Raw genomic sequence first — 22,987 nt, 5'->3', positions numbered from 1 at the left:
CTTGCATACAAAACTAGTTAAAATGACCTGAGCACTATTTAAAATAAACTAACATTTCAAATTAAACATAAATGCACGCACACACATACAGAATATACTGTACTGTAGAATGCATCTTCTAGCATTTAAGAAAATTACTCTTTATTACAGAAACCCCGTGCCAGATAGTAGCATGTGTGAAGTTGCGTCATGGAAATGATAACATGGTTTAAAAGCACAATTCTGGCATACAGTCGTCCTGAGATTGTGCTAAGTATCTTTACAAGAAGCATTTACCGTAAGAGGAAAAAATGATTTGCAGACACGAAAGAGAGCAGTTAAAAGGGCTATGGGACACATTTTAGGAATCTAAAGCAAGTATGTCATCATTTTATAGTGTGTGAGGAAACACACTGTACAATCATTCAAGGAATACAGCACATAAATATCTGAAATTTACTTAGGAAAAAAAAATGAGTCAATTCGCCAAAAGAATGAAACAGACAGAGAGTGAACAAAAAGCAGGGATGTTCAAAATCATGATGAAAATGTCAATTACTCACTTTGCTTTGAATTTTACATTTGTAAAATGAATATTTGATACTGTAAAAATGTAAACAACAGTGGAAATATAGTGCCCCATATTTATTACGTAACATACAAAGATACGGTAGAAATGTTCTTCTCCATTTTATTGTCTTTTAAAATTTACAAATATAAATTCAGACTGTGTCCTGTAATGCTCATGCTCTTTGTGCACACTCTATAGTTATCTATCACGATTTTTCCATTAGTCACAAAGAATCAAAGGAAATACATATGATTAATTATAATGGCAAAATTTCTAATAAAAAAAAGAAGTGCAGCAAAATGGAGACACAGGTGGTTGTTTTAATTTACACAAAAAATAAATAAATACAAAAAATCCTTGCTGTCTACAGTGTATATGCATACATATATACCATTGGTTAGAGGAAATTACTTAAGTTTGTATCACTGGTGGCACACCAAAGCAGCCAACTGTTACGAAGTTGTAGTGTTCATAACAGGAATATATTCTTTAACATTTATGTATGTGTAGAAGGTACTGTATATTGTTCTCAGAAACAAGTACAGCATTTGTGGATCTGTACAGAAATGGATAGTGCATCAAAGATCTCATTAAGGTGCACATTTCTTCATTTACTGAGGAATGTACTGTTGGCATTCTCCATCAGGATTACAATCTAAAGAAGGGTGCCTCCCTGCACAACATACATGTTAACTAAAACCTTATGATCCCAAAATGGGATAGCCAAGTGTGTAGGATCAGGATGGATAATGAGATGCAAGATGATATTTACCAATTTTTCCTAAAACTCTCAAAACTTGTTAAGCTTTAGAAGAAAACATATTGCAATTAAAAATACTGAATTACAGGATAAGTGTTAAAAATATAAAAAACACATTTTTTCTAATAAAAAAAATTTTTTGAATTGTCTACCAAAAGGTGTAATAGTAACAATATAGGTTAATAAGGAAATTTAGCTTGAATTCTAGCCACATTTGTTCCATAATGGGTCTTTCCTGAAATGTTTACTGACCAGTGTCAAAATTCACTCTGCTATAAAAATGTTAGGTTTGGTTGACAAATGTATTCCAATGAATAGAGAACAGGACACGACACCTCCTTCTTTGTAACAGTTTATGTCCAGTGTTCATTTATGGTTTATCTACACATTCCTATAACCCTAAAATGCGGGCCAGTTGATCACAACACATCATGCTGCCGAAAGGATTGTAGTCATACGTCATGTTCCTGCCTGCCTACAAGTCATCACATGGCACTTGAGTATTCCTTCATAACCAAAGTTTCTCATTTTTTGCTGAAAAATCAAAATGATAGATTTACGTAACATTGCGCCCATTATCTTGTTTTCATTTGTGCTGCAATATGGTTTCTCTCTCAGTTGGCATGTTTGTCAAGAGATTATTGTGCATTCATCATTAATATTTTACATTCAAAATTAAATTTGACTTTGGATTTCTCAGTTGTAATTTTTTCTTTGTTGTAGTTTCAACTTAAACCTTCAGAAGAAGATTAAGAGGAAATGTGATTGAAGTGTTTATAATTATGAAGGGAATGAGTACAGTGGATTGAGACTGTTTCTTTTTAAAATGAGTTCATCAAGAACACAGGGGCACAGTTGGACTTGACACTATCAACTGCCAGACAGTGTTCAGAAGCCATTAAGAAGGCTAACAGGATGTTAAGTTATTTAGCACGATGTGTGGAGTACAAGTCCAAGGAGGTTATACTCAACCTTTATAACACACTGGTGAGGCCTCATCTGGAGTACTGTGTACAGTTTTGGCTACAAAAAAGACATAGCGACGCTAGAAAGAATTCAGAGAAGAGCGACTCGGCTCATTCCAGGGGTACAAGGGGATAAATTATAAGGAAAGAGCCGAGCCTTTTCAGTTTATGTATAAAAGAGATTAAGAAGAGACATGATTGAAATGTTTAAAATTATGAAGGGAATTAGTACAGTGAATCAAGACGGTTATTTTAAAATGATTTCATCAAGAACACAGTGTCACAGTTGGAAACTTGTTAGGGTAAATTTTGCACATCAGGAAATTTATCTTCATACAGAGAAACATTGACACATGGAATAAGTTATCAAGTAGTGTTTTAAGACATATGACTTTAGGGACTTTCAAAACTAGACTTGATATTATTTTAGAATAATTAAGTGCATAAGACTGGCAAGCTTGCTGGGCTAAATGGCCTGTTCTCATCTAGATTGTTCTAATGTTCTTACAAATGTTCTTTCTGGAATGTGCATAGTTAGATGCTGTTAGAATGAAGGATATTAAGTCAATGTAGATTGACAGGAACACACTAGTGCCACATGTGTAGCTATATTTATTTTGGCATAACCGTTGTACAAACATTAGTGTAAGAGACAAGTAACTTAATTCTGGAGAGAAAACCTGTCAGAGCCATGGATATTCTTACAGTATTTGGTATACTTTATGCAGATGGATTCTCACCTGAAACCCAACACCCGTATCGGAAACTCATGTTGCTCTGAATACATGGATTTGCTGCTGTTAGTAACTGTGTGGTAAGAAAGATGCAATATTGAAGGGATTGTTGTCAAATCAGTTTGTAAATTCTGGTAATATAGCCTAATATATTATATTACATATTTACAAAATCTAAATATCAGGTCGATGTTTCCTGGTAAACAGAGTATACATTCAGGAATAGAAATTGCTAACCATTGATAACCTTTGTTCAATTGTGCTACACAACTAATTTGTTGAACTAATTATCCAAGTACCATTTTGCAATATCAAGGTTAATTCATGCTATACAGAGGATGTCTGCTGCCTCTTTCATATTTATACATTATATTGTTCTTGTGTACCCCTGAACTCAATGCAATCACATTTGTGAGAAAAATCAGAGCTCTATAAACATGAAGTTCATAAAAAAAGCATAGGACTTAGGTAAAAATCGTACACTCACAGCAATTTACTTTAAAAGCTCACATCTGATCTTTAACTAGACTAAAGAATACAAGAAAGAAAAATATGTGAAATAAAAATGTAACAATACATTAATGAACTCTTGAGAGACTCACTTTTAGGCAGTGTGAAAGGCAACACACTACCTAATAAGAGAAATCAGCCCCATTATATACCATAACAAAGTATTGTACAGCAGGATACCTAGAGGACGATGTAAGAAAAAGTCATTCTAATGATTGAGATAAAAATGTTTTTACATGAATGTAACAAACACGTGTTCCATTCTTAAAAAGAAAACTGCCTGGCACCTGAAGAAGAGAAATGATATGTGTTGGTCAGTCCTGTACTTCACAAAAGTAGAATGAGCTAAAAAAAAAAAAATAAGCAAGCAAAGCTCTTTCTTCTGGAATGCTATCTCTTGCAGTTCTCCACTTTGAGAAAATGTTTCCTGGTATAACCTGATAATACTTGTCTGAAAATTACTGAGGTGCAGAGTATTTTACAAGATCAGTTCCTTGTGCTTGCTCAGTAATCTGGGGCCCACCTGAAACAATGAAGATAAAAAGTGTTAGAATGAAATACATGTTTTAGAGATGCTAGACTTTTTAGCTTTCAGTATGGATGATTATCATATACTTTTAAAATGTTGGTTGCTAAGGTGGGCAGAAATGCATCCAGTTTGAAGTGTATAATGCTTGATATTCATCTTTTTAACACTCATTTTTTCCTGCTACTTATTCCAGGTCTTTTTGAACAAAGCCAGCCATACTTGATAGTAATGTTTGTCAAATTAAAAAAAAAAACATAAAGGTGATCAGTGATCCAATCTTTTTGCTGTATGTATCACGTTATAGTGTATAAAAGTACATTATTACGGGATTTTAAACAAAGCTGATCAGTAAGGCACTGTGCCTACTATTTGCAGTGAATTAGTTATGGGAAAGAAAGGAGAGGACACCTATCTTAGATAACCAAGTCAGTTGCTGCTCTGTTGCTGTCCAAATTACTGTAGAATAGTGCTGCTTGCTTTTCTCTACCCCAGTGATGTGCTACTACATGGGACATATTATGCATACTAGACATAAAATATTGCCTCTCTTTGAATCGCTCATTAAGCACCATGACTTGTTAAGTTGAAGCCTGTTCTAAACTTCTCATTTTAACGTCAAGAGTCTTCACAGGACAATAACAGTGGCGAAGAAAGTAGAAATTCTACTTTATAGTACTTGCTTGCTGGGGTGCTATGAAGTTTGCATGGTTTCCCTGTGCTAAACCAGAGTTCCACAAACACTTCATTTTTATCATAAAGTTCAAAGCTTTGTGGCTTGTGCCTGTTCCAGCCAGGCTTCTCTTAATCCAAAACAGGGACACAATGGTTAAAAAAACTCAAGGGCCAGAACAGTCCACATATGAACTCCCTGAGTGGTCTGTCTATTTTAGAAGAGTGGCATGCTGTGGCATTTTAAACTAAATGTCAAATGTGTGTGATTTTTAATTTAACACTGCTGATATGGATCATTTATACTTTACCTTCTGAACATGTAGGTCCCATCCAATTTAAGGAACATATACAGTTTCCATTGTGAATGTTACATTGAGCCTGACTGCTGCATTCACATGTCAGCAAGCACCCAGGTCCATATTGGTTGATTCTGCAGTCTTCACAAAGAAAAACAAAATATACACTCACAAAATGTACAGCATATAGCATTATACATTATATAACATCATTTAATTTATATACTGTAACATAGCAAACGTTCTTAAATATTCTTAATTCAGTACAGGGTGGCTGGTGACTGGAATCTGTCCTGCAAGGCAGTAAGTGAACCTGAATGGGCAGCAGTCTATTTCTGGACCACTGCATCTCCATGTTTTATTTCTATATTGAAAAATGCATTACACTTGTAAATTCAGAATATATGAAACGTAAGAGAAGTGTTTTTACAAATCAAAATTAAACAAGACATTTGAAATACATTACACACTTGGCACATAATGCAGTGAAACGATAAACATACTGTAGATCATTTAAGGTACACTCAGTTAATACAGACATTTTTTTCCCAAATTATTGTAATCAGTTTCTTACCAGTATCACACATTTCTCCAGTTCTTCCAAGGGAACAAATACATTTTCCAGTTACTGCATCACAGGGTCCACCTGCATCACAGTGGCAGCGATGTTGGCAGTTCTCTCCGTATGTCCCGTAACTGCAGCCTGTAGAGAGATATATTATGACTCCACTGTTCAGAAATCATTGTTCTTTATTCAGCTAACATTGATTTTTTTTTTTTTGATTATTAGATGTGGCATCTCTAAGCCAAAACCCTAGACACAACAACACAGAGACAGTCCCAGGTATAAATGATCTTATTTTATTTTATTTAACAATGACAGGTTCCAATCCACAATCTCCATTCTAATAACAGTTCTGTTCTTTTCCTTTCTTCTTTACTCCTCCACAGGCAAGTGTTGGTTTTTCTTTTATGCTGGACCTGGAAGTAGTTTCAGTGCCACAGCATTACACCCAGGAAGCACTTTTGGGTCAGGTGGGACCTCCTTGAATTGGAGAAGAGCTCCTCCAGCAGCTCCCCTGTGTGGTCTCCTGAGTACATCAAGAGGGCTGCCCATCAGGACTACAACTCTCATGTTGCCACATGGATATACTAAAGGGAGCAATGCTGCTATCCTGTGTATCGGGGATATAAATTGTCCCGGGAGGCAATTTCCTTCTGTGCTGCTATTATTATGATGGCCCCCTGAATGCAAATTCCCTAGCAATTAACCTATCCATTTATGACCTTCCATTATAAAGACATTCAGGCCAGGTAAGGAACCATCCATCTCATTTTATCTGTGACACTGTATGCACACATATTTGTTCCACCTTGTTAATATTCTTAAAAACAAAGAATTAGACATTGTGACAATAGCCAACATAAGCCGGAAAGATGTGATTGGTATGATGGACCAAAACTAAGTGGAGTAGGGTATAAAATGTAAAAAGAAAAAAAAAAGCCAAAGAAACCAATTATATAAATGAAGGAAAAGTACTTTTGAGAATGGAAAATCTTATATATAAATGTGAACTGACCCATCTTAATTTTGACTACAGACTACAACCATAATTTACAGTAAACAAGGTAAAAAGATAATCACGAGAGTCATTCTCAATATACCTTTTTCACATTGAGCTCCATGGTATCCTGCTGGACAAAGGCATTCTCCTGTCTGCGGCTCACATGAAGCACCATTCTTACAGTTACATGTCTGAGCACAAAAATACCCATAAAATCCAGAAGGACAGCCTAAAGAAATGAAAATTGTGTTAGATACCTATGCATATCAGAAGCATGAAACAGATTTACATGGGTATACAGCGTTATACCATTTGGAAAATCTGGGTTTAAATGCACAAAATGAATCATTTATTAAATAGGGATTCAGTGCCACCTACTGTATGTTTTACATTGTTCAAGTTCATACTTTGTTTTCTGTATATTACATCTGAATTCTCACTCTTATTCTCTGAATAGCAGTAAAAAGGAAATACTTTAAATATGATAAAATATGCCAAACTAAACAAAAAAAAAACAATCAGGGAAAGAAAAAAACAGCATCCAGCAACATAAAAAGTGCTATATATTATGCAACAAATGGCCTGAAATGTCAGCTGGATTATACAAACATTATATAGTGTTCACTTTAGCTTGGGAAAGTTGAAAGAACTGCAAAGCTGCAATTGTGTTTAATATTCATTCTCTTTCATTCCTTTATTTGCCTTGGTTAAAGGTGCGTCAATTACTATAAGCAAGCTTGGGCTCATACTTCATCAGTTAGAGAGTCTGATTTCCTTTTTATTGTATGATATATAATCTGGATTAAGAGAAACAAAATCCACTGGATCAACTCTCATCGTTTTGTAAATATTACTTTGTACCATATTATTATCAGCTACAGATATGAGTCAGATACGGGGTCAACAGCTTTAGCATACCGTACTGTTGTTACTAGAGAGAAACTTAAAAAGAATTTGCCCCTGCCTTGAATGCAAGTGCACATTTTAGAATGGTACAATTTTTTTCCCACACACCATAAAGAAGTTTAACACAGTGCACATCTGTCTAAGAGGACAAAGCTATGAATTTATGATGAGCATAGTGGGGTTGGAAAAGCAATGATGGCAGCTGGAAGAGATTTGCAGGTACTACAAAGAAAAGAGAAGAGAGCAGGGATATCAAACTCCTCTTTTGCGGTACCTGCTGTTTATTTTGTTCAACATAGCAGTACTATTCATTTAAATGCATATATGTGCTTATATAAATAAATACTGCATGATTATCACTTTGTATAATCATTTCCATTTGTACATTTGCATTAATACTCTGAGCTGGTCTTCAATGAAAAGTTCTATAATGGCGTTTTTGAGATGTCAGTCAATGACAAATGAGGCAACCTCCCACTGGCAAAATGTATTTATTTATTTAATGGGTTTTGCAGTATTTAATTTCTTTTAGAACACATTCCAATTGCACATAATGTCACTTATGGAAACATTGAAAGATGAGGTAGCAAGCAGGTAGCAACTCAATCCAACAAATTTAGTGTGAATTAGTCTTACACGTTGATGCAGTCCTTAGTGAAAGTCCTAAGCCAGTGAGTTTTGTGACCAGTCTATCCAGGATAAATGTGTTAAAAGCCAAGCTGAAGTCTACGAAAAGCATCCTCTCATACCTCCCCTGCTGCTTAAGATGGGAAAGAGCAGTATGTAAGGCTGTGGATATGGCATCTTCTGTGGACCTGTTTGCTCTATAAGCATAATGGTATGGATCCACGGTGAGTGGGAGTCTGGCTTTGATATATCATAGGACCAGTTGTTCGAAACACTTCGTAATAATGGGAGTGAGTGCCACTGGACGGCAGTCATGCAGACTGCTAATGACAGTTTTTTTTTGGCAGCGGAATGATCGCAGTAGACTTCATGCAAGATGGAATAATAGACTTAGACAGGGTGAGACTGAAGATCTTTGTGAAGACCCCAGGGAGTTGATCTGCACATTCTTTCAGTACCACTCTTGTCACTCCATCAGGACTGACAGCCTTTCTTGAATTGACTGCTCTGAGCACCATATCATGCTCTTGCACTGTGAAGGTCTGGTTGTAGATGGTTGGTGTGGGTGAGGTAAGACTGCTGAGCCCTTTCTCCTGCTGCTTAGACGTGACTGTCTCTGCTGTTTCCACCTCAAAATAAAAAAAAAATAATTCAGTTCCTCTGCCATCGAGATGTCCACACCCACAGCCATGTGGTTGCTGGTTTTGTGCTTTGTGATGTGCTGGATGCCTTGCCAAACTCGCTGTGGGTCACTATTGGCAAAGTGGTCCTTGGTCCTTTTAGGCCATTTTAGCCTCTTTGATGACTGTTTTTAGGTTGGCTTTGGCCATGCCATTAAGGTTTTTTTTCCCAAACCTGAAGGCTGTGTTGCAGTGCTTGAATACAGATCTGACATCCTTTGTCATCCAGAGCTTCTGGTTGGGGTATGCACGAATATGTTTGCGGACAGTGACATTGTCAACACAGTTTTTTTGAGCAGTTTTTGTGAGTTGAGGAGGGCTGGCTCACTACATTACCAGGATGGTACAAGATGGCTTCTCCCAACTCAGCCTCTTCCTGCTTAGCAACAGCAAGTGTTTCCGCAAGGCTTTCAGGCTCTGCCATGTGTACAAGATGTTGAATCTCCTGTGATGCCTGGGCTCAAACAACAACCTGCTGGGTCAGCTTCTTATGCAGATTTCCCAGGAACTGTGATACTAATGATGCTCATGTTGCAGAAAAAGAATGATTTATCATAATTGCATTTTGTTCTCTATAACAAAACACGTCAAAATGTTTAATACTTAGGCCCTTTATTTGTGGTGTGCCTTGCTGTGTATCATGTCAGCCTGTAACTCTGAAGTGCTGGATCATGGCCTTATTGGAGCGGGCAAGACATGGGATATCAGGAATTAATTAATTTTTCATGTTTTTTTTTATTTTGTTTTTACCACTGGTATCAGGAATTCTGTTGGTGATGTCAGCACCATTTTTGCTGTTATTTTTAAGGGACATTTGCATGTGCACGAATTGTGTGCCATCTATCAAAGACCAATTTGCAAAGCAAAGGCATCTCCTGTGGTAATTCATTTTTTGATCTCCTGCTTAAAAACTTACTCTTTTTGCTTTTCCATTTTGGTTCTGCTTATCTAACTACTCCTGTGGATTACCCATTAAAAGCCTCTCATCACCTTTAAATAAATAATTCAGTACTACTAGAATGATAAGGGGTAGGGAATGCAAATTTCAATGTCTTTTTTTTCTTATTTATTCACCTAATTATGTGAAGACACCTCTAGTTGCAATTAATTACAATTTCAATGTTTTAATGTATTCTAATTAGAAGAAAGAGTTATATCTTCATAATATATTGGCATCCTTGGAACAATAGTGCCTCACATTTAACCATTCATTAAAATACAGTACATGCAAGTTTGACACTTCATAAACTTTTCCCTAACCTTCCCTTTTGATCTGCTGTTCTAACTATAGTTTCTAGCTTCTATAAATATATAAGTATTATAACACATTGATTTCAGTGCTTTCAAAGAGTAGACTTTTTGATAATCTGATATGACATTAGTAATGGGACTTCCAATTAAATTTTCTGAAAAATAATGTAAGTCAGCTCTCCAGAAATATACCCTACAATATTTTGCACAACCCAAATTTGTACATCACACAGACGTTTCTTGACTCAGACTGTGATATATTGATGTCAAGGTCCTAATTATGAGCAATGTCATCTTACACCAGCTTCATTGGGTCACTTTTCAGAACTACCCTGTACTCAGGCCTTACTCTAATATATAAAGATCAATGTACAGTATGTGTGTTTCCTTATACAATTCCACACACTTGGTCCAATTTCAACAAAGTTTTGCACACATATCCCATTTTTATCAAGAAGAGACATTAGACTACTTTGAAACCAAAACCTCTGACCCTGGGGGTATCATTTAGATAGTGGGGATTCTTTTTACTACAGTGAGGTTTAAGGACAGTGCCTTCTTCCAGATTTTGAGGTCTGAAATAAATTTAATTAATTTAATTTGTCTCTGGAAGAGATCACTTTAAGAAACACAATTTAGATAGATATTTATTGAACTTAGGTAATTCTTCCTTCAAATTACTTACCCAGGCACACTGGATACAGCTGCAAGTTGACTTATAATCATTTATGTATCAGACATTCACAATAATAATATTCACAATAATTCACAATAATATTAAAATTCACAATAATTCACAATAATACCTAATCCTCCAACAGGGCTATTTGTGCTAACACGTAACGGTAAAGGGAACAATCTACCATAATAGCTTGTAACCACTTTGCTAACATGCAGTTTTGGCTGACATGAAGTGATGTTTCTCCATTAGGGGGGAAAGGGGCACTGCCCCACATATACCAAAAGATATCGCTGTTCTACAGAAATTTAATAGGCCATTTTTTATCAATAAAAGTATTTCTTTTTGGAGTATGTGAAATTTTTGAGAATTAAACATAAATAGGGGGAAGGCACAGTAAAGATTCCAACATAATTAAGCATGCAGAACCATTGCTAACCTTTTGGATACATCAGTATCTCTGAGTAATTATTTCACAATAAATCCTTTTATTTCTCTTTAATTTCTTCTCTTTTCTTTTTCCAGTCTAAATGAATAGAGGGAGGGCATCTGGTTTAGATAACATGCAATACTGTGTGACTAATTTTTTAATTAATTAACTTAATATTTTACTATAGAGAATCTATTGAATTAAATTCAATTAAATTAAACATACAGTGGCACAGTGGTGAGCACTGCTGCCTTACCTCATGTTTAAAGTGTAGCTGGGACTCTTTCTCTGGGATTTTGTAGACTCAGTTTATGCTTGAGTGAATTTTTCTTAGGTATAATGATTTCCTGACACATGAGAAAGGCAGATTTGGTTGTTGCTGTCGCCAAGTATGCCCAGATGCAGTGTGTGTGGGTGCTCGGTGACAAGCTAGTTTAGCACACATTGCTATCTCCTGCCTTGTTGATGATATATACTTATGATGTCATACTTTGTAGAACTGCATCACACTCCTGTTCCTATAGTTCAGTGCATATCTAATTATCAAGTGGAACTTTAAATGATGTAAGGAGTTATATTAGTGCAAAATGCATGCTAGGCTCCAATTATTATCCCTAAGGCCTCAGTGTAGATATACATGCAGGTAGTGCTGCCAATAAAAGAATAATACGGCCTAATATGTATGTAATATCAAGCAAGAGATGTTTATCTATCCATCTATCAATTTTTTAAAAAATGTTCAGTTCACATTGGATATGCAACAGGTAACCACACTCAAACTTACCTGCCTTTAATATGTTACGCATGCACATGCACATTCTGTACACATATAAGAATAATCATTAAGAATGTTTTGATGAGAACAGGGCATTCATGCCTACCTAGTTCGTCAACTAAAACTACTACTATATACTACAGTATAACAGTCTCCTACTATCCAGCCATTATTCTTCATGAAAAAACTGTAAAAAAACTGAAAAGACTAGTGCAATTACCCTTAAACAACTTCTACTTGTTTGCCCAGGCTCTTGGTAAAGAATGTATTTTAAGGTAGTAACTAGCACCTTCTATTTCTGTTTAAAAATGTAAACACTTCTGTCTTTTTACCTCTTAACCTCTATTTACATAAACTGAAAAGACATTTCCAGCCTTTCCTCATCACTCCTGATCTTCGTGTCCTGTAGCTCTTCTGTGAACTTTCTTCACTCTAATATCCCAGATGGGGTCTCAAAAGAGGACCATACAGTTTAAGGATAACCTGATCAGTGCTCAACACAGCATGCTTAATCACTTCCCTGCACTGTCTCGTTGTGAATAGTGATAAGTCATTCTCTTTTGGTTTTTAATGATAACAGCATCCATTGTGTAGTTACTGCATAATTAATGCAGTTTTTACTTTACTTTCTACAGGTAAAGCATTATATTGTGCCCCATTTAAAATATGTCATTATAAATACATACTACTAAATATTTATACATACGCAATGGGACAGGTGATGATTACAAATGTGGTAGGATACTTTAGTGCCTGGGCAAAGCTGGCATGAACACGAGAGGAAAGTAGACGATCATGTCTGATATGGAACTGAAGACTTGAGAGCTGTAAGGCATAAATACATTTCCTATCTGATAAAGGACACATTTTCTAATGATCTGAGAGTTAACCTTAACTCATCTGGTGCGATAGGAAAATGAAAATTTACACTTAACATGGTCAAAATTGTATAAACATATAATGCAGATCACTCAAATATTAGCATACCTGTGCCAAACCTGCGTATTTTACTGAACATGACATGCTGTCCATCTTGTACAGAACAATAAAATAGATTAAATGAGCAATTTCTCATTGTGTAACTTTTTACCTACTTTATGTAGGGTCTGTGCATGGCAAAGAGAATGCAAGTGATTCATTGAGGGTCTCTGCATAGGAAGTCTTTGAAAAAACATTCATGTAGTTGTTGAGATTTTACAGATGAGCTGACCCTGAATGTAGTCACATTATGAAATGTTTCATGGAACCAGAATGGATTCTAAGAAATTAACTCACCAAACAACTTAAGGCTGCTTCTACACTGTCCACTCACCATCTTACTTTATTTGTCTCCATCTATGACCTTGCCTGGAGCTCTGCACATTGGGAACAGTCATCTCATGGACTTTGCTTTCGGCAAAATAAATATCTTTCAGTGAAGCTCTGCAAACTTCAACCAGCTAAAACCTGTCTTGGCTGCAATATCCATAATATGACCACGGTGGATAAGTGACATTTAACAAGCACTTGGCAAAGTTAACATATTAACAGAATAAATTGCATTGCTCCTGGTGGGAATGTACTGTACAAAAAGAAACGCTTCAGTTGACCTACCAAAAAATGTTAGCCAGTTGCTGCATTTGTTTTCGCTTATGTTGTAGGAAGCCAGAGTTAACACCTTAAACAATATGCCATTCGAAATGCACAGTACAAAAATAAATATAATAGCTTACTGTGTTCACAAGAGTGCCCATAGTAACCCGCAGCACAGTGACAGCAGCCTGTAAATCTATCACATGTCCCATTGTTTTGGCAGGAACAATCCAGCTGGCAATTAGCACCATATTTCCCTGAAGAGCATTCTGTACCAAAAGAAGAAAGAAAGAAAAAACAGACACAGCTGAAACAGTTCTCACAACCTCCTTGTTTGTCTTCTGTCCCCTTACAGAATGTTCTTCTTTTGTTACACTTCACATTGCAAAATGAGATTTTAGTTTAGTTTTCTAGTTGACAGAAAGGTGAGATATACTTTGAAGCACTCAATGTAAAATAACACCTGGATTTTCAGTAAAGGAATTCCTTCATTTACAGAAAAAGATTAAATGCTAGGAACTCCAGCAACAAAGACTAGTGCTACATGAGAAAAAAAACCCATTATGTTAGAACTATACGTTTTTTACATTTTATAAAGCAGTCAATAGCATCCAGGAGAGTTTCAGTGGTGTGACAAGGTGCAAGGCTGTCCATAACTACATAGAGTTTATACACACTAGCTTAGGTTGTTGATGGGTACACAATAGTTTTTAGCTTAGGATTTTAAAAATGGTAAACTGGAATTTTAAAAAATGAGTTCATCATGCAGCACTGCTACCTCTCAGCTCCCCAAGTCCTGAATTTTAATGCTTGCTTGTTTAGTGTCCAGATATGGTCTTCTTGTTTCTGTGTTTCACTCTGCTTTTCCTCCCATGCCCCAAATTACTTACATGTTAGGTTAAATCTAAACTGGTGCTATATGAATGACTGTGAGGTCGTACTACACTAGATTTGCTTTGTGTCTGATTCTGATAGCATAGGCTTTGGTCCTGTCAAGTATGAAAAATTACAATTAAGGCAAACAAAGTAAACATGGTAACATACTGTATAGTGAAGCAGAAGGTATCGTTTAGATTGTTCACCATTTACATCCAGGCACGGTTAACATCGTTGAATAAATTATTTGCAAACCTCCATAAAGGTTTTCACTGAGGGTTACAAACATACCTTAAAATGTCAGCTAACTGCACAGGTAAAGGTTGAGTATATATTTTAATATACCTAGTGATTGTCAGTTACTGGACAGTTCCCTGTTGCAGTGGTTAGGGCGGCTGCTTCAATTTTCCAAGGGCTTGTGCTCAAAATCCAACCCTTTCTCTACTATTTTGCTTCTTAGTTCATGTGGGTTTGCTCCAAGTACTTCCAGAAGCCAGTGGCATGCATACTAGCTTGATTAGTGACTTCAGTTTGGCCTTCATTCTGTGAGAGAGTATGTGTTCATGCCTAAGTATATATGAGCATGCCCTCCTTTGGAGCTGCAGGTCACCCAGAGATGTTGTCTTGTTCTTAATTTTTCTATTTAACCTTCATGAAGTCACTTAAATTGTACTGAACTGAAGTGATTTGCAGGTGGCACGATGGCATAGTGATAGCACAAGGAGACCTGGGTTCGCTTTCTGAGTCCTCCCTGCTTGGAGTTTGCATGTTCTCCCCGTGTCTGAGTGGGTTTCCTCCGGGTGCACCGGTTTCCTCCCACAGTCCAAAGACATGGTTAGGTGCGATCCTAAATTGTCCCTAGTTTGCTTGGTAGGGGTGTGTGCGTGTCCTGCGGTGGACTGGCGCCCTGCCCAGGATTTGTTCCCTGCCTTGTGCCCTGTGTTGGCTGGGATTGGCTCCAGCAGACCCCCGTGACCCTGTGTTAGGATATAGCAGGTTGGAAAATGACTGACTCACTGACTGACTGAAGAGATTTGCTCAATCCCTTAGTTCCACTTTTTTTGCAGTCATAACCTATAATGTGTAAGACAATAGTATAATATCACTTAGAAAATTAACTTTGTTATTTTTTTTCTTCTTCTTCCAGTAAGAGTCACTGGATTAAAATACCTTTCTCACAGTATGGGCCAGTCCATCCCAGTCCACAATAACAAGTGCCATCCACCGGATTACAAATTCCATCATTTTGGCATCTACAGACCTGCTCACAATTCAAACCAAAATAACCAATGGGGCAAGCTAAAGAAAGAGAAAATATGAAAACATATTGACTATTTTATATTATAAAAGGAACTACTGACATCATATTAAATAATATTTATCATGAAATGTATACATATAGAAGATTTTCAATGGAACACCTGAGGAATAGACTAAATTATTTCTTTGAAGTGAACTATAAATGTCTTTAAACCAGAATCTGACACATGGAGCAGGTTAAGCAAAGAAAATTGATCAAACCAGCCACCTATTTATAAAGCCCATTTAATACAAGTGAATGGTGGTGCATGGTGGAATCATGCAAGAAATGTGCCAAAGTGCCATCTATCACAGGGAACCCAGACAAATGTTTGAACAAACCCAGAAATGTTTACACTTTTAATATAAAAGAATACATTTTTAACTATTAAACTGATTAATTACTACTACTACTGCTGCTAATGGCTATTACTGCTTCAAATGACTCACTTTTATTTTATTTTTCACATATGACTGCAAAGTTCCATTTTCAGCACCCATTCCTTCAATGTCCTAATGTTCCACTTTATTATCTTATCCTTAATTAGTTATTTTAAGTGCTAATTGATTTTAGAGAAACCTTTGTAATTCAATTAGCATCAATGAAAGCTGTTATTCAGTTCACTTGTGTTGCAAGGCACTGGTATTGCTAAAGTTCATCATCAAAAGAAGATTTCATACAAAGGTGGATATTACTGTCATGACAGAAGAGGGCACACTGGAACTAACCAGGATAGAAAAAGATGGGGAAGACCCAGATTTGCAACTGCATAAGATGATAAGGACATTAGAGTGTGTAGTAAGAGGAATAAACTCCAGGATGCTGGTCTAAGAGGTAGAATTTTAAAGAACAAGCCATTTCTGAAAATGGAAAATAAAAAGAAAGATGAAAATGGGCAAAAGAAGACAGATATCGCAGAGAAAATGACTTGAATAGTGCCTTATGATCAGCTTCATGGAATCATATTTCTCTGAAATGTGTTTTATGGTCAGCACCCCTGAATAGTCTTTTTGTCTGTTAGACATGACAATGCCATTTGGCATGTACTTAAGAAAGAAGCCAACTGAGGACCTGTAAGTCATTTTCCGAACCTAGAACTGAACTTTAGGAATGTCAGTACCCAGTGCCGGTTTTATACATGGCGAGGCCCTAAGTTAAATAAAACCTGGAGTTAAAAGAGGAGGTTTAACAAAGGCACGGGTGTCACTGGGAAAGAGGAGGGTAATGAGCATGATCGAAAAGAGGTGGGGGGCGGTGAGTGTCCCTTGAGAATGTTGTACGCATTTGAAGAGCACATTTGTCCCGTGTAAAGTGATGAATGCAGTTTAAGAGTGAGGTGCTGGGGGTAGTTCCAAAATCTGGCACTGAGTGCACCCCATGGGTTGGTTAGCAATTGTCATTTGCCAACGTTTCATTCCCCATCTTTTCTGAGACAAGTGGGGACCCCCTGTTGGTCACAGGGCCCTGTGCAGCTGCTTAGTTTGCCTATTCCTTGGGCCAGCTCTGCCAGAATCTTGTAACCCAAGTGAACAGAATAACAGGTTTCTGCAGTGATAATGCAATTACAGAAGTTTTTCCAATAACCAATTAGCATTTAGAAAGTGAGTAATTAAGGATAAGGTAAGGAAATTGACTATTACAAAACTGAAGGCTGCTGAAAATGGGGCTTTGCAGTCATATGTAAATAATAAATTAAAGAAATTCAAGCAGTAACAGCCATTACCAGCACTAGTAATGATATGTAATGATACCTTGATAAAAATACATCAAGTCCTGTCAAGACTTTGTGTGTCCAGACTTTTGACTGGTAGTGTACCTTCACTTCCAAACCTACACGAAGCCCAATTTTTGGATCACCAAGTTACATAATATACACACCTTTCACTTACTGAAAGAAATAATAATAAAAAAAAAAAACACTAGAACTTTGAATCCAGCCAATGCAACAAACATATAGTGCTGCTGCGGAGTTCAAATTGCAAGCAGAAAGCTCCAGAATTAAAACCCTCCCTCTTGAACATTTTGTAAAATTTAGCAAGCCACTTGAACTGTCTGGGTGTGAAAAACATTGTGCACACTATTAAAGGTATTACATTAAAAAAAAAGTTAAAGGTGAACTTAAGAGTATAGCTAAATAGAACAGTCTTTAAATTAGTTAGCTGGGCTAGAAAGTACACAAGTTCTGGTTCCAGCTCCAGTGCAACACTTAACCTGTGTGGTTGTCCAACTATATGCACATAGAGCATAGTTTAATGCAAATTAGCTGTGGTAGTCACAAGAAAAACTGATAAAGAAACTTAGAAACAAGTTAAACATAGTGTCACACGCATGCGCATGGGTGGCCCTTAAGGGATAACTGTAATTTTCCACCAGAACCCCAGAAGGCGCAGATGACTACTGATGCCTTTTCTCTTCCTCCCTCAGCAGACTGGAAGATTGAAAACCTTACATCTCTGACCTCATTTCTGGTGTTAGCCTGCCTTGAACCACCTCTTCCTACCAAAATCTCATAAGAACAGAATCTCCACCATCTTGAGCAGTCTATTTTGAGATTTGCATCTTTCTGATGTTTTTCTTTTTGATTTTCAATGCCTTTGAACCTGTATTTTCTTTACAATATATGAGGTTTGCCTTCAGGTGCCCCAAAGATTTATTTGTCTGTTTATTACAATAGACATCTATCCGGTGATCTAACATTTTCCTTCTGCTAGCAATACCTTTTTGGCAGTTCTCCCCTGTTTTGCCAGGATAGCACAAACATTTCCCTGTGACATGGTCACACTGCCCTCCTTTTCCACATGAGCACACAAAAGCACAGTCTTTACCAAAGTAACCCTCAGGGCATCCTAAAAAAGAGATAAAGAAGTTATAGTCATAAAGGTAAAGTTTACGTGAGTACTTCTGAAAGATATTTCTTATTTAAAAATAAAGTTTGTATACTGTTCTTATTTTAATTGACTGTACATATTCAGTCTAACATGTATATTTGAATAGAATATATTGAACTTTTGATATAATACAATAATACTATGAACTGTTTAACTTATGTCCTTAGATATTCATAATGTACCCTCATTTTGTTTTACTTTGACTAAATCCCATGGTTTACTTTTCTTCTTCAGCAGGTGTGGATGCCTTACTTTGACTGCAGTCAGCTCCTAGATATCCTGGAGGACACGTGCATGTTCCCATCTTAGTATCACAGTGACCTCCATTCTGGCATTTGCATGTTTCTTTACAATAAGGTCCATATTTTCCATCTGGGCACTCTGAGTAAGAACAAAGGAAAACAGTTACAGTATGTGGGAGAGTCAGTCGATGCTTATTTAATGAAGCTCTTTTAAGAAAGAGTACCATGTCAAAACACTTAATGCCTTTAGAAATGCACAATTTTATTGAATTACATTTACTTACTGTATTTAGCTGACACCTTTATTCAAGGCAACTTACAACATTTATGATACAATTGGTTACATTTCTTTTGGTTTTCCAATTGGAGCACAGCAGCTCAAGTGACTTGCTCGTGGTCACACAGTGTCACACACACACACATACAGTATATATAAAAATATATACAATTCTGAAATCTTTTATACTTATATTAAAATATCACCAATAGCATTTATCGGTTATTAAATATAGCTATTCTGAGAAAAAAAAAAAGTTATCAACATGAACTCATAAGAGAATATCTGTTCACCTCACATGGAGTTTTGACATTTTACATATTAAAGTGTTAATTGTAGCTAGACTTGTTTTTATTGTATTACAGCATCTTCAGATATAAAAATTCATTAAGGTAAACTGAAACAAATGTCTAAAAATCTCGAAATGTGTGTAAATTTGTTTGTTTCATTCAAGAAGAGTAACAAAGATGAGACCATTCAATAAATGTTTAAAATTGTTTCACCTGATTTTTTCTTTAAAAAGGACATATTGAGTAAGTCATCAGCAAATAAGTAAAAACAAAGGAGTGGGAGAGTAAATGGAGAGGCGATTATATGTGGCCTAACAAATCTGACTTAAACTACACCCAAAACTGACATTAGCAAACTGTGATTTTAAAAAGACTTTATTTAATTTTAAAAGTATGTATTTATTTATCATATTAACTTTTTACAACAAATAAGCCCCAAAACCCACCCAGTATTCCTTATTGAACATATGGCATTCAGAAATAATCCCAGCTATCCCACTGATATGGCCATATTAGAAAGTGACATACTGAGTTTGCATTGGTTTCCATAGTAACCAGGTAGACAGGTGCATTTCCCAGTCACGGGGTGACACTGCTCGTTCTCAGCAGAGCACTGGCACAGCTCCTTGCAGTTTTGGCCATAAGTGCCTGGAGGACAACCTGCAAAAAGAAAAACAACAAGAAAGGTAGATGAAGTATCTCCTCCTTCTCCTCTTCCTTCATTTATTACTCAAAAAGAAACAATTATGTAGGACAGGGAGATACTTAGACAACCAACAAAAGAAACACTAATGGATATGGGTCAGAACTGTAGCAGATAATGTTCAAAAGGCAAGACAAAGTCACTTAGCCCAAGGAGAAAACCATAACTACCTTACAATAAAAAGTATATGCATTATCAAGAAAAATGTAAATCAATCACAAATGCCAACATTTAGAAACATTTGTAGCATGCTGGGTGTCAACAGTTGTGTTGTCCAGTACCTGACTTTTTCAGTTGAATTTTGCCTTATTGCTTCACTTTTGAACCTCCTAATGGGGGCTGAGGTAAAAATGCACTAGGTTACACCAACCAGATAAACTTATCCTCTGCAACAGTCTAGGAAATACCCAGATGCACTCAGGCCAGGTGAGATATACAGTATAATCCTCCTAGTGTGCCCTGGGTTTTCTCCCAGATGTGCTGGTATATTCTTTGTCGGAGGCTTCCTAGGAACATTCTAACTGAATGCTCATGTAACCTCTTTAGGCTTCTCATAATCCCTGAAGCAGTAGTCCTACTCCAAGGTTCTTCTGTAAACTCAGAAGCCCTGTATAGGAATTGCTTCTGCTTGCATTATTGTTTTTTTAATCACTACACATAGATTGTGAACACAGATGAAGTTACATAGATTGTGAACACATATTAAGTTGCGGATGCAAACTTCTAAGGACTTGAGTCCAGTTTCACTACTAGAAAAACAGCCCCTGATGGACTGATTTATTTGTAAATTTCAAAATTACCTGTACCTTAACTCATGAACCTCTCCATCTGGAAGAGCTACTCCTCCCTTTCCTAAACAAAGTAAGACACTTTTTTCCAGAAAAGGGATGGATGGACAGCCCAATAAAAAGGGAAGATGTTGCTCGTGGCTTTTTTCTCCTTCAGCATGCTAGATCGCAGTAGCCCCGGTCATCGGTGCCCAGTGGGAAGCCAGCAGGGTATGCTGGTGAGTTGTAGTTTGTCAGAGCAGTCCTGCTAGGATCACTGGGTGCAATGAGAGGGAACTGCAGGGAGACCAGCTCCCTGTTATAATGGACTTCTATGTGAGCCGGTAATACTTCCATTGGGCAATTGCCCTGGCACCGGAATACTCCTGGGTCTATATTAAAAGCTCCCTTATCCAGGTGAATCGGAGCTGGGAGGAAGAGAGGCAACACTCAACTGGAGGAGGGCAGTGTAGTGGTGAAAGAATTGTGGTGAAAAAAGGAATTGTGGAGAGAAAAAGTAGTGTTTTGGTGTTTTTTGCAACTGGTTAAGGAGTTTGGTTAATAAACCGCTCTTTTTTTGAACCTGGGACTGGGCAGGTGTGTTCGTGTGGGGCTTGCTGACGTTTGGTTTTATATCACTATACAGTATATATTGCTTGCATGGCATTAATTTTAAATTTATTATGACAATCTTTTAAATTGTATATTGTACGCCAAGCTTGTGAGCAACATATAATAAGTTTAATTGAATGAGGATTAATGCCAGTGCAGACATTATATCGATAAAAAATATTGACACACCACCAGTGAATTCTTCAAGGAAATGCATGGGCAATTGAGCTTTTTTATGTGAATAAAACAAATAATTTTTAATAATAATAATAACAGAATAACAAATTCAGTGTCTTACTTTCTTCACATCCATTTCCAATAAATCCTATTGGACATCCACATTCTCCTGTGAGATGGTTGCATGGCACACCAGATGAGCATTCACACTGCTGAGCACAGTTGTCACCATAGGTTCCAGGTAGACATGCTGCAGATTGGACAAAAAGCACATTGTGTTCACATTCAGTACAAAAACACGCTGCTGTTTGTGTCATATAAAGCAAGGATAATTATTTAAGGACAGTTCTATTTTTGTATTGGATTGGGAAGTAGATTTTACTAACAAACTGTATGAGATCTGTATTTCTGAAAACATGCAAAGCTTTTTGGAAGGCAATCAAAGTGACTACTGCATACATATATTCTGAAACCCAGTTAACCCGAATCAGATTGGTGCTGTGAGAGAGAGACTATTGCGGTAACATTTGGGTCCAAGGTCGGAGCCACTTTTGAATCAGCAATTTACCCAACCTGTACTTCTTTGGTAAAAAGCAGGTAAAAACACTCAGACATTGGGACAGAGGGGAAAGTGGGTTTTGAATCCGGAACACTAGCTGTAGCAGTAACCACTGCATCATTGGACTAGAAGTGAATGCTGCACAATGATAATGCTATTATTTAAAATACAGGAGCATAATTCTCATAAGCCCCTACGTAATGTTTATTCTCTTTCTTCCACCCTATTTATTTTTTATTGATGGTCAAATTCATATAATGTTGGTTAGAGAGCAAATATGAGAAACATATTTTGAAATAACTCTAGCATCTTTTCTTCTTATTTTGTACAGAATATATTGTTGTGAACACTAGCCTAAGACACATTATACTTAGAATTCATGCTCAGCTAGGTGAAATAATTGCTTAACATTCATAAAAGTAATGGTTCATTTTGGTTGTTTTCTTGGTTGTGTGGTTCCTTGTAGAACCATTTGAGTTAGCCCTGTTTTATTCCAGGAAGGGTTATTTGCATAAGAGTTGGTTCTTTGTACTTTGAAAAACTTCCTAATATGTCAAAAAAACAGAAATCTGTAATATATGTAAGACATAGGACACTAACGGATAAAGAAAACCTGGACTTAGCCTATGTTACTGGATGCAAGAGTCCTTTTAAAATTAAGATCCATTGGTATTTCACAATTGTGTTACCATCTGTTCATAGTTATTTACTGTAAGGAGCCTGTTACTGGTGAAAATAAATAAAGGTTCTTTCAGGAACCTTCATATGGAGGGGTTTTTTGGGAACCAGAATGGT

General features: G+C 36.6%; 1 protein-coding gene across 2 annotated transcripts in view; it reads right to left on the bottom strand.

Moving 5' to 3' along the window:
* Nucleotides 1–3,487: 3,487 nt before the first annotated feature.
* megf6 (multiple EGF like domains 6) overlaps nt 3,488–22,987 on the bottom strand; it is a 386,160-nt gene continuing 366,660 nt past the window's right edge. For both annotated transcript variants that reach the window (XM_039759556.1, XM_039759564.1), the window contains 10 exons: nt 21,755–21,883; nt 19,903–20,034; nt 18,818–18,946; nt 18,395–18,523; nt 15,548–15,676; nt 13,642–13,770; nt 6,682–6,810; nt 5,591–5,719; nt 5,029–5,157; nt 3,488–4,042 (listed from right to left, as the gene is read on the bottom strand). In XM_039759556.1, coding sequence (XP_039615490.1) covers nt 3,978–4,042; nt 5,029–5,157; nt 5,591–5,719; nt 6,682–6,810; nt 13,642–13,770; nt 15,548–15,676; nt 18,395–18,523; nt 18,818–18,946; nt 19,903–20,034; nt 21,755–21,883 — 1,229 coding nt within the window. In that variant the 3' untranslated portion in view covers nt 3,488–3,977. The remainder of the gene's footprint in view (nt 4,043–5,028; nt 5,158–5,590; nt 5,720–6,681; nt 6,811–13,641; nt 13,771–15,547; nt 15,677–18,394; nt 18,524–18,817; nt 18,947–19,902; nt 20,035–21,754; nt 21,884–22,987) is intronic.

Source organism: Polypterus senegalus, chromosome 1 (assembly GCF_016835505.1).
Source record: "Polypterus senegalus isolate Bchr_013 chromosome 1, ASM1683550v1, whole genome shotgun sequence".
Taxonomy (NCBI): domain Eukaryota; kingdom Metazoa; phylum Chordata; class Cladistia; order Polypteriformes; family Polypteridae; genus Polypterus; species Polypterus senegalus.
Note: the sequence above shows the minus strand (reverse complement) of the source record. Positions and strands in the feature narration are given on the sequence as shown.